The sequence below is a fragment of the Anopheles marshallii genome, chromosome 3 (assembly GCF_943734725.1).
Source record: "Anopheles marshallii chromosome 3, idAnoMarsDA_429_01, whole genome shotgun sequence".
Classification (NCBI taxonomy): domain Eukaryota; kingdom Metazoa; phylum Arthropoda; class Insecta; order Diptera; family Culicidae; genus Anopheles; species Anopheles marshallii.
This window is the reverse complement of record NC_071327.1, coordinates 84,159,268-84,176,620: the sequence shown is the minus strand read 5'-3', so window position 1 is coordinate 84,176,620 and position 17,353 is coordinate 84,159,268. Positions and strand designations below refer to the sequence as shown.

General features: G+C 38.7%; 1 protein-coding gene across 1 annotated transcript; it reads left to right on the top strand.

Moving 5' to 3' along the window:
• Window positions 1-9,524: 9,524 nt before the first annotated feature.
• Window positions 9,525-17,353, top strand: LOC128713293 (syntaxin-1A). Its single transcript, XM_053808154.1, has 8 exons — window positions 9,525-9,548; window positions 9,792-9,972; window positions 10,047-10,120; window positions 10,204-10,387; window positions 10,470-10,543; window positions 10,678-10,815; window positions 12,663-12,773; window positions 17,276-17,353. The coding sequence occupies exons 1-8, from the start codon at window positions 9,525-9,527 to the stop codon at window positions 17,351-17,353; spliced, it is 864 nt and encodes a 287-aa protein (XP_053664129.1).

Sequence of the window (17,353 nt, the reverse complement as noted above, 5' to 3'; positions counted from 1 at the left end):
TCTCTCTCTTTCCTGTTGTCTAATGAAGATTTTTTGGTACTATTCAAGACATTCAAAAGTTGAATCAGGTCGGTCAACAGTGAATAAGATTATCACCAACCGAAAAGGTGTTTCAGGCGACGAAAGCGGCCGTTTTTTGGTTCCCCACCGGTATTTCTAAGTAAAACACTCTAGGATATCCTTTCATACTGTCCATCGGGATCATCGAAGCTGCTGTTACATGCACACTCACACACATCGCCCTTTTGTCTCTTTTCAGTCGAAACAGACGGTTCGACACTGTATTGTGAACTATTTCATGAATGAAAAAGGCGAATCATGCAGTGTTTTTGTCCACATTAGGGTGTTGATCGATCAATTATTCTCTCCACTTATCAATGGGATGACTTTCGGGGAATTTCCTGCAGTAAGGACCCATTTGTTTTTGTAACGTATTTTCCAAATCCAAATATGAATCGTTAGACTAATATGCTGGTGATTTTCTAGTGGCTTTCCAATAGCGTATCATTCCTTTTGATACGTTACGGGAAGTGAAGATGATTTATTTGGTGATAGTGTGGTATTTAGAACCTGTTGCGAAGGTACATAGATACGTGTATCGTTCAATCAATGATCAAATTAGTTCTTTTATACAAAAATTTGCTGCCCGTAAATTTGCTTAAACAGTGAAAAAACTAACTAAAAAAACTAAACACTGCACTACACAAAGACTTAAAGGCGAATGTAGATTACGTCAAGGAGAATGATGTCAAAAATTGGCGAAATAAAAAAAATGCACCCAAATGGAGTTTTAATTGTTGCAAACAATAGAAGAAATTCTATTGGACATGAATTTCATTCGCTAAAAAGCACATACACTGTTTGTCTCTTGGTGTGTTATCATTGCGACTGCGCAGTGTTGCGATGTTTTTGTGGAAGGTTTGACATGAAAAAGTCTGAAAGTAGAAAGAGCGAGAGAAAAGGAGAGAAAGCAAGGGATAGGAATAAGAGGAAAATCGAAAGAACCCGAAAGAGATTATCGTTTTCCTGACGTGGTACTGCCGCAGCATCGGCGGTGAAAATTCACCAGGACGATGGATGATGGTGTGTGTAGCAATACTGTTGTATGGAATCCGATTCGACGCTACCTTTCTTCCGGTCACTCCGATACACGCGATAAGGAGATTTCCACGCGGACGAACTGAGAGATTGTTGGCCGGTTGGCGTTTAGCAAACGCTTTTGTGCGAGTGCGTATTGGCGGAAAATGCTGCAGAAAAAGACATTGGCTCCCCCGTGCCCATGTGCACGAATGTGCGAATGAATTTCCGGCAAGGAATCAATGAACAGATCTCATCGCCGCGGACTGTGTTTCTTCCCTTTTGCCTACCCAACAAGGGTGTGTAGACCTTTATCGAACGAAGAGTCAAGTGCTGCTGGGTCGAAATGGGTCTATCGTTGGGGCAGGCGTCTGCGAGAGTTGGCCGTATGTACGCCAATACGCGTCAGTAGCTAGCCAGAAATATGCATATTCGACAACTAATTTCCCTTTTTTGTCATACGTCACTTGCCACCACCACGTGCCCTACCATTTGTCTCGGGACATTTGCTTATTGCAAATGCAAATGAAAATAGTTTTTTTATTGATTCTTTTTACTATGCTGGAGCAGTCCCTTCCATGGTCTTGAGTTTTGTGGGTTAAGAAAATCGAATAACATCTGACCCTCATGTCTGTACCAATTGCCCCTTCGTAAATGTTTTTGAATTTTGATCAACCATCGATCATATGGTAAATTTTAGTTGCTCATTGACGGACAGTTCCATGGCCTTGTGGTGCGACGTTCGGTCCAGTGCGCACCGTAGGTCGTAGGATCGATTCTTTGTGGATCGCGTAGATCTACGATTGTGATCATCCGTGAGCATACGATTAGTAGTAACCCTTTATTATGTGAAGGTGGTAATGGTCCCGTATTTCCCTCAGTAGGGGATCGGTCGAAATTTCCATCTTGGGTCGCCCGAGGAAGATCACATTTTATTTTTTACTGTTCATGTACATGGTAAAAATAAGTCTATTTACCCAACACTGGCAGGTATATGACTTCCTAGCAGTGGTATGGAAGGCTCCAAGAAGAAGAAGAAGAATCGTTTATATGACGGAGAAACAGGCAGATCAGATTTACTGCAACGCCCCTAGCCCCTAATACGATTGTGATGCAAGTAATACTTTTTAGCCCAACATATCCATTGCAGTACAATGCTCGAAGAGATGAGAGCGAAAGCAATGGAAGAAGTGGTTGCATAAAGCCACAAACGCCATTGGCAACAATGGCCACAGGGGATAATGTGTACTAACCAATGCGCGATGTGTTACACTGACTCTCTTTGAGGGCAGATGTATGTATGACTTAAATTATGCAGCACCAAAGTAGCAACAGCTACAGCTGGGGAGTTAAAACTATTTCATAAACCATGTGCAGAGGGGATTCGTGCAAAAGCTAATTAACTGGATGTTATTGAACTATTAAAGACACACTATCCCTCACGTGTTCAGCTTTCTAGACGTTATGTCGTGATCTCCTTGACGAGATACATATTTCCCCATCATTTCATCTGTACGAATAGTGGAACATCCGATTGAATGAATGTGTTTATTTTTGTAATATAAATGTGCTGTGTTTTGGTGGCTTCATATATAACAGTATATATGTGTATTTATGTTGTAAATTTTGTTGTTGTTCTATGTGTAATCCAATATGTGGTATAAGTTGTTGTACTTTATTGTCGTTGTTGAAATGTGTGTTGATCGTTTAAACGAACGTATGTCGGATGGCATGTGTGTGTTAAGCAAACGAATAGACACGGGTCAGTGTATGTGTGTGGATCTATGCTAGAACTACAGACATAATGACAACGTTTAACCATGTATTTACTCCCTATATCATAATCTATTTAATATAAAACAAAACAAGTGATTGTAGATTGTGCTTTTGAGCATAAAACATCAAATAACCGATATAAATCATGAAATTACACTAGCAAAACAGCGACATGTTTCTAGACGAAAAAAAAATAAGATTGACATTCGATTATCCAGCACCTATGAAGAAAAGCTCACCTTTCCTAATAGTAGTTTCGGAAGGCAATGGAGAAACTTAGCTTTCAGCTGTTATCCGATTCATCTGTTCATGGAATTGGAATGCATCGATTGTCATGTTTGTAGTTTTAAATCGAATATCCCATAGGTTATATCCCAGTGTATTACATCGTTCAATCCTTTTCCTTTTTAGTTTGTAATCTATTTGCTTAGCTATGAGATCTAATAATCATTTGTCTAATCACCCCTATTTGATGATTGTTGTAAATAAATGTACAAATAAATGTTTTCTAATGTTCTATTTTCATACCTATTTCTGTATTTCTCTACTTCTACTACTACTACTACTACTACTAATATTACTACTACTACCATCACTACTACTACTACTACTACTACCATCACCATCATCATCATAATTGCAACAATTACCTCCTGTACTACTGCCACTACTGTAACTACTATTACTACTACAACTACTACTACTACTACTACTCCTACTACTACTTCTACCTGTACTGCAAAATGAACCATCAACCACCACCACCACCAAATATGAATCATCTTCCTGCTATCGTGTCCATCTGAATGTGTGTAATCGTTTGTGGTTTTGTGGATGTGTTTTGTTGTGCAATCTAATGGAAACAAAAACCAAAATGATAATAATAAAAAAAAACCACCATCAACACTGTATTGTACAATGTGAATAAATAACTAAAGGATATAGAGGTTAGTTCACCTTCGATTTTGTGTAAACAGTTAACCATTTTCTTGCTCTTGTTCTGCTTCCTTTCTTTGGTTCCGTTGCATATCTTTGTTGATATTTGTTTTTTTGTTTTTGGTTGTTGTCTTGTTTTGCATGCTAAAGGTTTTGTGAGGTTATATTTCTTCGCATTTTTCGTTTGCACAAAAGAACCTATCAGTATTTCAGGCAATGTTAACCGTCCTAAGACGTTGGTTTGGATTAATTTGAGGGAAAATGTTATTGGTTTGTTGTTGTTGTTGCTCTGCTTTGTACATTTGTACCTCTTTTTGTTTGCAACATGGTTTGTTTATGGTAGGTGTTTAGCAATAAGGTGAGTTTACTATAAATGTTTGCTTTGAAACTTATGTGTTTGCCTGATGAAAATGACATTTTGCATGCATGCGAATTATTATTGAATCCGTGTAATATTGAACAATCAAGTAGATTTTACAGTTTTACGCCAAACATTTAAAACAAATGTGTTTCAGCTCCGTTTAAATGTAATTTTAATAGTGATTGTCCCTCATGTGTTGCAACGAAAACTGTAAAGTTTGATTATGTTTCTACTGTACGTCCCCGTTGATCATCCAGTAATATGAGATGATAAATTCCTATTGAGAAAAGGAATGTGACTAACCTACTGATGTCAACATCTTGTGTTAAACGATTTTACTTACTCATACACAACTTGTCAACTATTGTCAACTTACTCACACACTAAACGGTTGATGCAGCTGAACGTGAAGGTGATTCATGCACCGGCTCCGTTGGCTCGTCCATGGCTTTTTGCTGACCTCTATTGCTAAAAGCCCCCCCATCTACAGGTTTAAAGCTGCATGACCATCTCAAACCTTGAAATGTAACCGCGCCCGTAGGTAAATGCTCCCAATGAATCATCTTCCAGCTTTTTGCTGCGTGTGTCCGTACATCACTTGTCATCACCACCAGCCGTGAGTCTCGGGAATTCGCTTTTTGGTTGTTTGTTGATTGATATGACACTTACCCAGTACCTCGGTCGCAATTCTACGGGTGTGTTGCGTTTGTAGTGTTGACATTACTCCCCAACATGCCATGGCTAGGTTCATTGCTGTGAACAGATTACGTGTTGTTGGTGTTGAAAAAAACTGATAGACTTCATATCACTACGTTTTGCGGGTTCGTAGCGCGCTATCTGTCCATATCATTGCGGCCGGCGTGAGTGAACAAACGCAGCGGGACTTGCTCTGTTTGTTGCTCATGTATGGGCAATAGTGCAATGAATGGGTGGGTGTCTGTAGGCCAGATAGCCACCGAACAATACGTTCAAGTGTTTTATATGTGTAAGTTTTTCTAAAAAATAAAGCAAAGCTCCACAGCAAGCGTCAGAGCTCAGAGCAAATGACACCCTGAGTGTGTGAAATGGCGAGATTGTGATAAGAAGAGGCTTAGACGAATTTTGCAATCGTGTGGCATGCCAACAATCTGCGTGAAACTTAAACGAACAGTAACATAATAACAATCACTGAAAAAAAATGAGTGCTGGGGCAGAACAGGCTCACTCAGAGCAGCTGTAGCAGCGATGCTAAGGAAGTATTCCTATCGCTAGAGAATTCACAGTAAAGAAGTGCTCGCACTCGAGTTCAACCGGCTATCGAATGATCGTTCAACGCATTGAACACATCGTCCATACATTACGAGTTTTTTTTTTTTGTAAGGGGAGCATTCTGCATCGTGTTCCATATATATACGCAAACGACCTCACAGATGCCCTTGATGTAATTTGTACTCCATCTACACCCTCCTTGTGCACCGTAATCTCCTGCGGCTGCCGTTGTTTGGGGGAAATTAATTGATTTATTTGTATTTTAAGGAATTCGAAAGCAACAAAAAAAAACCCTTCAAAATGTTTAGCTTTGAGAGAGTGAGAGGTTAACGAAGAGAGGGTTAGCAATAATGAATTGTCCAAAATTTTGAATCTTTTCGGTTCCGATTCAGACCGAGAGCTATCCGCCATACCCGTAACGGTCAAGGGCGAACAAAGTTCAAGATCGTACGCGGAACTCTCTCGGAATTGTATTTCGTTACTGTCAATATTCGCTTTCGTTACAAGGTTGCAACATTCAGCTTGTGCGAACGGGCAATGGGAGCGGTTGAGAAGTGGGGGGCTATGGGAAATCGAATCGTCTTGGGAAGGATTTTTGTTTTTTGTAAATAAACACATCATGACACAGGAAGGAAGCTGGAGCTGGTCATAGTCAACTTTCTAATAGCCGTGACGTGCGAATTGTGCGTTTCCTTCCCTAAACACAAGAAGTCCCTCTTAGTCGTTTGTCAGGAATACCGCAATGCGTTATAGATCGGTGGGCGGAAGGACGACAGAATGGCATGTGTCCGTGGTGTGTGTGTGAGTGTGTGTATGAAGAAGCGAAATTGGTCTGCAACACTTATCCGCGTCAGCGATCATGCGCAGTGGTAGCGTGAACCTGCTTTTTCGGTCTTGCATGATGCTGCCGACACACATCTCGGGTGGTGGTAGGTGTAGTAGGTGCGTTAAGGTGCGTTTCCGTTTTGGGGCGCCTCAGGTGTGTATTGGTGTGTGGAAGGCGCTCGAAATTGAAGCCGGATAAAAAAGTTCGACGGGATGTCGACGGTTATTTATTTTATTTTCCCGTCTTTGGTCTGGAATGGGGGCCCCCATGCCGCGTACTGAAGCGGTGGGTTGATTACTTGGTTATATGGGGTTAATTTCAAAGGTGGAACCATGAACGCCAACATTCCCTCAATGAAGATCGTCGACGCGGTTTGTGTGATTCTCTTTCTCTCTCCTTTTCTCTCTCTCTCTATCCTTCTCTCTCTCTTTCTTTCTCTTTCTCTATATCGCACACACACAAGCGTTTGATTTTGGACACTGCGCATGCTATAGCATTCTGTTGTAAATGTAGTGTTGTCGCGGAGATTAATAAAAAAAATCATCAATGATACAACGCGCCATATCACGTGGGAGCAACTATACGATATTTGATCTGGGAGACTTCTTTCCGAAGCTTTTCTATGCCTTCCACATTGTTTATACCCATCAGTAGATCAGATTCTTAATGCAACAGCATTTATGTCCATTCCGGTGAGGATTTTCCTGTTCCTTCGCTGGATATTCACTTTCCTTTTCTTTAAGATGCGAATAATTGTGTTCTGGAGCTTTAGAGTCGGTTTTGCAGTTTTAGAAGCGAGTTGTTTGAGTTGTCTGTTTGGATGTGTCGTCGATAGAGATGATCATTAACGTCCTGTTTTCCTTAACAATCTTACTTTTTAGTAAGTAATGTTGTTTATTTAACAATTATTTAACAAATTTTAACATTTATCAATGAAATGATAATGAATGTGTTTGCAACTGTTTGGTAAAGTTCGTTCGAGTCAAATGTTTCACAATTGCTATACGCTTTAAAAGATGTCTGATTTGCGTTGCTTTATGAATCGAATTACGACCGCGTTTGCATTCGAAAATTGTCAAGCAAGAACAGTGTATTGATTGTGCTCTTGTGGTTAACATGCACGAATGAAATGCCGCGTGGGAAGCTGAATAGCCTGAGATCGGACGAATGAATTCTTTCGATTGTTTGTCTCAATTGCACATGATGTGGATGCGCTTGATAGCACTGGCGAGCAGCAAGATTCATCTAACGGTACGCGACTTCCTTAACAAAAAAAACGCTGTTTCATAAACACTCTTCCACAATTGCTAAAACTGTTGTTTTATTAAAGTAGTGGTTAAAATTGGCTACCAATTAATGAATGAGCACAGAAATTAATAAAACACGGCTTACAGTAGATGTTTACACACGCGTCGTACCCTTACATTGAAGAACGGATGAAAATAAAAATTCAGTGCTTCTTCATCGTTTAATTATTCGCACGATAAAAGCAATAAGGTTTGGCCGTGCAAAAAAACCCTCATCAAACATCGGGTATGTAAAAAATAGCACTGCAGGGGTGGAAGTCTTGGTGTTAAATGGTGACTTTGCTTTAAGCGGAAAGGCATGCAGCAAACAAAACGTTGCTAGCGATGCTGCTGTTGGTCTAGGAGTGGCAGCTCATAAAATATTAAGTTGATCTCTAAAACTGTACGCTCCGATTTACCCTGACCAGCGGGGCGGCTATAATGAAGAAAAAGAGACATTTTTTTGTATGTCAGCTATTTATAGGATACTTTATCATTATGCAATGAATGAGGATGCTTTTTTGTATGTGTGTGTTAAAGTATTCTAGATGAGAGAAAAAGGATGATAGAAGAAGGAATTAGCAGGATATACGAACTATCGGATTGTGAAAATGGCATTTCATGAGCCTTGGGATGAACGATCTTACTGAAACAATTAAATAATTTCAACATTTCCGTTGCTATTGTTTAAGTGTACATCTCAGTATAGTGTATTTAAGGTTTTTTTACTTTAACAGAAACAATGACAAGTAAATTCATGTTAGCAAACGATCCACACATAAACATTGTGACAAAGATCGCGATGGAGACGCCTGGTACTTCGTAAGAAGGATATTGATATTAATTGGCATTATCTCAATTTTACATGGAAAAAAGAAACAATTTAGTATGCTGCGTTCTGCGTTATACACATTGGAAATCCTATTCCAACAAGCAGCTGTAAAGTGAGTAGTATATTGTGACCTGATGTTTATCAATATGAACATTTTGCTTTGCGATGTTGCTATTGTTGCTATGTTTGCTATTAACTATTATTTCCTTTTTCTATGAAAGTTGCCGCAAAGAGACAGCAATGTGTGGCTGTGTGTATGTGTGGGAAGTTATTGATATGGTTGTGGCTGGGGGTTCGGGAGGCTGATATTGTCAAACCAACGGAATCAACCGACGTCATTAGAGCAGTCACTAACGCATATACTGAACGGTTATTGACGTCATCGATTATGCACTCCCAGGACATGTCCTTTGGCAACTTTGGCAAAAGTAAATCAATATTTGTGGACAGGATTGGCGGTGACTGCCCTCAGCCACGCTACTAAGCTCTCCACATCTCGCAGCAATAAATATATTTTTGTGCTAGTACAAACAATTCTCGAGGAATCGCAAAATGTTTCTTTCATTTCGCACGCGCTTTGTTGTACAGAAGCCGCAGAATTTATTTCCAAACCGATGTACCAAAAAGGTATAATTAAATAAAAAATGTGTCGCTTATCGATGGAGGCGTCTGGTGCCTCGTAACATTGTTTTTTTGTTGTTGTTTGTGTACAAGGCGACCAATATAGGCGACTGCACGCGATGACATTTGGACCCCTTCGCGTTTCCCACATTATCATCCACCCCTTTAGCCGTCATAGGCAGGAAGATAAAGTTTTGCAAATCGTTTGCGCGCATGACACTTTGAAGCTAGGGAACAATGAAAGAAGCCTTTTCCACAGATCGCTGTTCTGTGGACACATTACCGACGAACGCCCCCCACGCACGCTCGCACGCTGCTTATTAGGTGGGCAGCAGCTAAAAGGCTAGTGGGGGGCATGTTGAACGTTAATGTAAATGTATATGGACTCTGTGGTATTCTTCGCCGTGAGAAGGGTGCGGCTTTTGGAAAGTAAAAACGGTTGGGTAGTACAAGGCGAACGTATTATTTTTTGATTAGAGTGTTTTATTATTAATACGTACGGATAAATGGTTGGGGGTTGTACTTTTGTAGTAATTATCTCGTTGCGATCTGTACATGATCATGGATGCGCTACATAGGCGCTTGGTATGATGGCATTGGTTCGGCGTACATGTGATGAAGATGCTACTTGACGGGAATTGCTTGGCGTTAATAAATTCAAATCAATCTTTACTTTTGTTTCTCTCTATTTCTGATGCATTTTTCTATTCTTTTGGTAGTATGAGGCTATAATCTTACGACGGTTTATAGGTATAAAATGTTTTCCAATCACGCATACATGATACATATGTTTTCTCTTTTCCGATTTGTTTATCTACGCTATAACAGGCACAGAGCGATGATGAGGATATGCCCGAGGATGTGGCTGTGCCGGTGGAGGGCAGCTTCATGGAAGACTTCTTTAAAGAGGTGGAGGAGATACGGATGATGATTGACAAAATTCAGGCAAATGTCGAAGAAGTGAAGAAGAAACACAGTGCCATCCTGTCGGCTCCACAGTCAGATGAGAGTAAGCTTGTGAAATATGGTGCAGTGGAGGACGATCAGTAGCCAAATAAATTGTTTCACTGTTGTTTTTTTCAGAAACCAAACAGGAACTTGAGGACCTCATGGCCGACATTAAAAAAACTGCCAACAGAGTGAGAGGGAAGCTTAAGGTACGGAATAAAAATTACATTAGTCGCCTTTACGTACATACGATGGCTTATATTTGTCCTTCCTTATATTTGTACTGAAACAGGGAATCGAACAAAACATTGAGCAGGAAGAGCAGCAGAGCAAGTCGAATGCTGATCTAAGGATACGAAAAACGCAACATTCGGCGCTGTCGCGAAAGTTCGTCGAGGTCATGACGGAGTATAACCGGACCCAGACCGATTATCGAGAGCGTTGCAAAGGAAGAATACAACGACAACTGGAAATTAGTTAGTGGCGCATACAAAGACAGCAGCGGAAATAGTACCGAGGTTGTAACCAATCGATTATTTTACAACTGTTTCATTGTAGCGGGTAGAGCAACAACAAACGAAGAACTTGAGGAAATGTTGGAGCAGGGAAATTCGGCCGTCTTCACGCAGGGGGTAAACGATTTGATCCGAATATTCGTGGATTGTGCTAGATACAGTTCATTGCATTTCTCCAGTCACCTGTAACAGTTGACAGTTGTAATTACGCGATTCTAACGAAATGTTTTGCTCTCCGACGTTTTCTGTAGATCATCATGGAGACCCAGCAAGCCAAGCAAACTCTGGCCGATATCGAAGCTCGACATGCAGATATTATAAAATTGGAAAATTCAATTAGGGAACTGCATGATATGTTCATGGATATGGCTATGTTGGTTGAAAGTCAGGTAAGGTGGACAATTTATATGCATGCTTTACATATCACCTGCTCGTGTCTGTTTATTCTATGTTACACTAGCTTCGATTTCGTATTGAGCTCCTTAACATATCCGTTCTTTATGGCCGTGATCAACGCGTATATTCGCATTAGGATCTTCCAGCCTTCCAACGTCATCATTGATCAATATATTTTTTTTTCGTTAGAACGGCCTGGCCGTATCGACTTATTTTACCACGTAGCCGGATAGTCAGTCCTTGCTACGGGGGATTGGCCCGGATGGGATTTTGGTCCGGTCCGTTCGTGTGAAGACCGGCGCCGCTACCATCATGCCACCGGGCCGTCCATTGATCAATATTTAATTCGCAATCATTCATCTCATTTAGATACATCTTTAAAATGACAAAAATATAGAAGTTTTAAGCAATTATTGACTATGTCAATTCAATGAATCGATTTGTTTTCTGCAGTTTAAGAAATTGTTGATTTGGTCATTATTTGTTAGTCTAATCAACCGGATAAAAAAATTATGAAAATAATTAGAATATTTATCATTTCAATTCAGCAAAGCATATTCAGCATGATCATACAATCTTTTTTAAACCATTTAAGTAATGCACCCTGAATAGTCATTTCAATACATTTAATTCCGTCCACTAGGATAGAATATTATAACTTTTACATCACCCTTTATAACGTATGAAATGAATATAGTATGCTATGCTTACCGTAGCTTCCGACGAGTTCCCTTATATCGCCTGACAGCTGTTCCAACACCGTGGAACTTTAAACCGGTTCGACGGTGTTGTTGCATACAGCTCTCAGTTGCAGATGTTATATGAAATATAGGTTAAACTGTTGCACAAAGTGCATCAGCTGACATAAGGACTTTGCGTTGATCCTCAAGCGCTACTTTGGAGGCTAAGGAGCTGCTAGAAATGATTAGAGACCGTACAGACCAGGCTACTGAAAATGATAGTACTAGTAGTGTAACAATCCTAAACACGCCCGAGAATCATCGACGAAGTAATCCTGAGTTTATGCTATATTTCAAAATGTCAAAACAATAGGAAGGAGAAACACCGTTTAAGGTGTTTTGGCAATTACTGCCTGATTTCGGATATTTTTTTGCAACATGTGAAAGAGGTCATGTTGCACTGTTGTGTATTAATTTCAAAACAGATTCGTCTATCTGTTTTACATTGATTGTGTTGTATTGCTACGTAATGCATTTGATGGATGGATAGTTATAACTCTGTGGCTCTTTCTATCACTCTACCTGTCTGTTTCATCTGCCATTTTTCACTATCCTGTAATATCAAAGCTCAAATCTAACGCTAGTGTAAAAGTAAAATCGAATTATCGATAACTGACAAAACTAGGTCTATGTAAATGTTGTGTACCCTGTAATATTTATGTATATCAATGGAACATCAGTGTTGTATTTTTGTGTAATTCTTGACCGAATTGCTGCATTTCCTCTGACTCACCTGACCATGGCGCACTCTCTTTCTGTGTGTGTGTGTGTGTATTTACTTAATAGTCGTATGTTTTCTATCCTGTGAGCTATGGAATCAAGGTCACTGCAAACATTTATGTAAAAAATTGTCATGGCTGATAATATTTTGTCAAACCATACAGAGTAAATCCCATACGCACATTCCACAGCAGTTCACGTGTGATCGTAGAATGTTCACGTGTGACCAGCAACCATGTGTAAAACAAACCAACAAACGGCAATAGTTAATATATCGCAAGACACTTGTAGTATATACAAATTATCAAATTTGCTCACTGGTTATGATAAGTTTGTGAAACAAAATGTCATGCAAAACGTACTACCTCCTTCTCCTTCAGGGTGAAATGATTGATCGTATAGAATATCACGTCGAACATGCAATGGATTATGTTCAAACAGCGACACAAGACACAAAGAAAGCGCTTAAATATCAAAGCAAAGCCCGCCGGGTGAGTAAATCTACCGACTCTTATACTAATGTTGTGTGTTTTTTTCTCTTTCTTTCCATACATTGTTTTGATTTCATCCCTGTGATCTCTCCAACATCGTGTTTGTTTTGTATGCCTCACGTCATGAAAATTGAACTGGTTTTCTGCTGTGACATACAAACATGTGTAAAATCCCGATCCTCCCCCCTTATCAATCCCGTGCAACCCCTCCGTTCATTTGATCCTCTCTACTTACCTGTATGTTGTTTATTGATTATAAATACGATTTCGTATCAATGTCATTGGGGGAAATAACTTTAATTGGTTTTTGCTTTTATTTACAAAATATCTAATTGCACTTAACAATCATGCTTCTATTATAACCGCACATGCTATATGTGCTATCGATCTGTAACTAATTTAACGCTTCGGTTGTATTTATTTGCATATTAATACTTGTAATAATTAACTTGTGACTATTGTTTGCTACTTCTATACCTGCTTGAATATTATATTTTTATTAACTATTGTGTGTGTGTGTGAATGGATAAAACATGACATAATGAATGTGTGTACTGTGAATAAATTCCTGTAACTACTAATCTCTACCGACTGACCTTAATCGACACATTCGACCAAATGTAATGATGCACTTTCGTGATACTGGATCTTCTCTACACTCTTTGCTAACGGATAATCTATGGCTCCGGTTTCTTCCTGGCTTTTTTCGAATGAAATTCTAATATTGCAATCTCTCTACAATTATGTATTATGTTCTTTTCCCTTTGCGGGTTTTGCCGAGTTTGTCTTCTCTGCGGAAATATGGCGACTACAATGCCACCAACGATACTGCATCCGCATCCGGGTCGACTGTCGGTATTTCTACTTCCCGTAATTGTGCTTATTCTGCTTACACCGGTGATCGTTTAACTACTCACACATTCCTATCCAACCAACCATTCTACTCCAAAAATGGTCTTTCCCAATCCCACTGTTCCTCTATGAACCATGCCAAATCCAAATCCTCATCCGATTTGCTACATTTGTACGAAAACGAATACAATTCTCCTGTCAATGGAACCAATGTGAATAAAAACTGGTACCAACGCACCCAATCCCCAAATCGAATCCTTGACGAGCGTGTGCAACTGCATGATCGTTGTGATGGTATGGGGATCTTGGCACGTTCGACATCCGACCTGTATCGTGCTGATGCCGTTCGTCGTGTACCTGGTACGCAACCATCGTCTTCTCCGGACGAAAGGGGGAAATGGTGGACCGAATTGAGTACCATGTGGAAAACAGTCGGGATTACGTTACAACGGGCCAACAAGATTTGGTCCAAGCCGTCAAGTATATGGCCAAAGCCAGAAAGGTACGTTTGCAAGACTTTGGTTCATTGCCGGTTGGTATATGTTGAAACAAATCTTCTGCAACTAAGCATACTAATAATGACCTTCGTATTGATTGGGTTTTCCGGTTAGTCAGTATATCTCAAATGATTCTTTACATCCTATGCGCAAATGACTTGAAAATACCTCAAAAACTCAACAAGAAACGGACGTGAATATTAAACCATTACTAGTCTTTACTAATCAATTTCAGACAGGTATTTGTGTTGCTTATTTTTACTGTTTTTGTCGTCTGGGGCTGTTAAAATGTTGTGTTTGTGTGGAATCGATCTTTACAGGTTGGCTTGAAAACATTCGGGTGCTTGAATAAGAAAATGAAAATATTATGCGCTCTATTGCATTTTGAGAAGGTTAATCAAAGTGATGTATTAAGTATGCAAATGTACAATTTGTTTTGCTTCGGTGTGCAAAAAAAATTGGATTTAGTTTTAATTTTGTTTGGTTTACTGTGAGGATGGGTTTTGTCATTGTCTATCCCATACTTTCATGTGTTCCAATTTTATGTGTCATTTGTGTAAGAGAATACTCATGCCGAAATCGGTAACTGGGATCGGATTTTCTGTAGCCATCATATGAAATGGTGAATCATGCATTGTAATAAAACTGCTTGTTTCTGTACGTCTCTGTGGAATAATAATACATTTTATTCATTTCTATTTCCTTTATTGTTGTTTTCCAGAAAAAAATCTGGATCGCTATTTGTGTTCTAATAGCGATCATTATATTAGTAGTATTCTTGGCGATCTACCTTACGTAACTCCACGTATCGTGCATAACTAGTAGTGCGATTTTACATCGGAGAGAGCAAAGTGCTCACAATTGAAAATTGGTAGGTTCTGACGATATTCCATTGTCTACAATGTCGCGATATATGTGTTTAGTTGAAAAATAGAAACATCACGGCAAGTTTAAAATGAAATGAAATGAAATGTTTTTACCAACACAAGATAAGATACCAGTTTAGAACACAACATAGAAAGAATCTGATTACATGCAAATGAAAAATCATGATTGTCTAAGTCATGAACATAACGTTTGAAATTAAACTTAGTTTCGATGTGGCTTCGGCTCTTCAAGCCATTCCTTCTATCTAACATTGAGCAGCATGCAAATTGTTTAACGTTTGTCATATTTCCAATAATACGATTAATAATACTAGCCTTTTTTAACAAAATACTTTTCAAATGGTGCTGGGACTGGACATGATTAATCCATGTGTAAAATGAAACATTACCTTACTTTGTTTTTTTTTATTTTCCAGAAAAAAATCATGATTGCGATTTGCCTCTTAGTAACGCTCGTCATTCTGTTACTCATTTTCTTAGTGTAGTTTAGTGAAGAGCTGAACTAAAAAACTAAACAACATACATATAGAAACGGTAACCTAAAACGTGCATTATAATTATTTATGGTTAGCATACAGCAGTTAAATTTACGACAAGTTGATTACCGTGGCCAGACTACAATATTTCGCCTAACTTTCGATACGTGTAGCAAATCAACGTTACCGATTTGCTAATTAGCAGAACGAGGAGAATGAAAGCTTATTTCTGATTGACGCAAACTAAATACATCTCCACTATGATTTGTTTGACATATGAAGATTTAGGAATTGGGTAGGAAAAAAGTAAACAAAACAGACAATTGTCATTTACTTGTACTAAATAGAGTTTTCGAAAGTAATGCACATAGTTAAGAAATGTGAATAACACTAAAGAAAGGGGAAACGTATATTTTTGCCAGCTGTATATGGGAAATAGAAAGATGAAGGTATTATAATTGGCATAGTACAGTGCAGGCAATTGGAATGTAACTACTTTATTTATTGCCCCAAAACCCATATCATTACTGAGTCAATAAAAAGCAAAACGATTAACTAGTTGACATTGACACAGGTATGTTTGTAAGGCCACTAGCGTTTAATGCAGAGGTTGAAATGTGCGAAGTGGGTTGATTTAGATAATTTTATTCATTTTAATAGTTGATAGTATAGTGCTGATTTAATATAACTGCTACTGATAGTCGTGTGATATATGTTGAACAATATAATGCATTTTATACGTAAGAAAACACTATAAACGCTGCTCTGCGGTTGGAAGCGTATCGACGCTTGCAGTTCCGAACATGGGTTTTTATTCCTTATATCCCGCGAGAAAGATGTTTCGCTTTTTGTTTTCTCGATTGCAAAACAATGAAGTATGCTGTTTCAAAAAGTCTTCCAACATTCTTTTAAATATTATAACAAATGACAGTGCTATAAAAGATCACACATATGGTCTAAACGTCATATCATCGTTGGCATAGGAATAATGGGGAGAATAACTTGAGCGAAGAGAGGTTCATTTTACAAAGGTCTGATGGACCACGCTTCATGTTTGTAAAGGGAAGCTTGTTCATCTGAAAGTGTTACACTAAACTTAAATGGTATGAATGGTATGAATGAAAGTGTGCATGATGTAAAATTTTAACCTCGTATTATACTATCATACTGGTGGCTGCATACTATTGTGGCCTTACGATTGTGTATTTTTATTTAATATTAAATACTCTCGCGTCTTGTAAAACCAAAAACAAAGTTTGACAAAAAAGTATATTATCGGATTAGTTTTAATAATGTACATTTTTATTGTTTGTCTTGAATGCATTTCTTTTAAGCGCTGTTTTTGTACACTAGCACGATTAATAAATATTTCACAATATTTCACTTCAATGCATTTGTCCCTATTCTTTCCTCTTGAAATGTTTTATTTTGTTTGCTTAAATGATTCTCTTCTCTGATGATTGAATGTTAATTATTACACTCAATTGCCTTACGTTTGGTAGTATATGTTGTGTACGGTTTAGTGAGATTCTTTTTTTAAATACTATACCTTTAACTTATGCTTTCGGTCAATAAATATATTTATATATATAATACTACAGTTTTTTTTAAATAATGTATCTATCTATGGGGTAGTTGTTATACATATGGTAGTCAGCAATACAATGTATATCACTAAATTGAAACTGTTTCTCTCTCCCTACACTGATCCACCACCGACAAACACACAAACTCACACACTGAACACCTCTAATGACGTTTGCTGATGTGTTGCACTTTCATCTCTGCAGAAGAAGATTATGATCCTGATCTGTTTAACCGTGCTTGGGCTGATTGTGGCATCGTACGTTAGTAGCTACTTCATGTAA

Excerpts from the sequence above, each read along its gene's own strand:
- LOC128713293 (XM_053808154.1), top strand. The coding sequence starts at position 9,525 with ATGGATGCGCTACATAGGCGCTTG. Across the intron at positions 9,973-10,046 it reads GGCTCCACAGTCAGATGAGA|AAACCAAACAGGAACTTGAG; the intron begins GTAAGCTTGTGA and ends TGTTTTTTTCAG. Across the intron at positions 10,388-10,469 it reads ACAACGACAACTGGAAATTA|CGGGTAGAGCAACAACAAAC; the intron begins GTTAGTGGCGCA and ends GTTTCATTGTAG.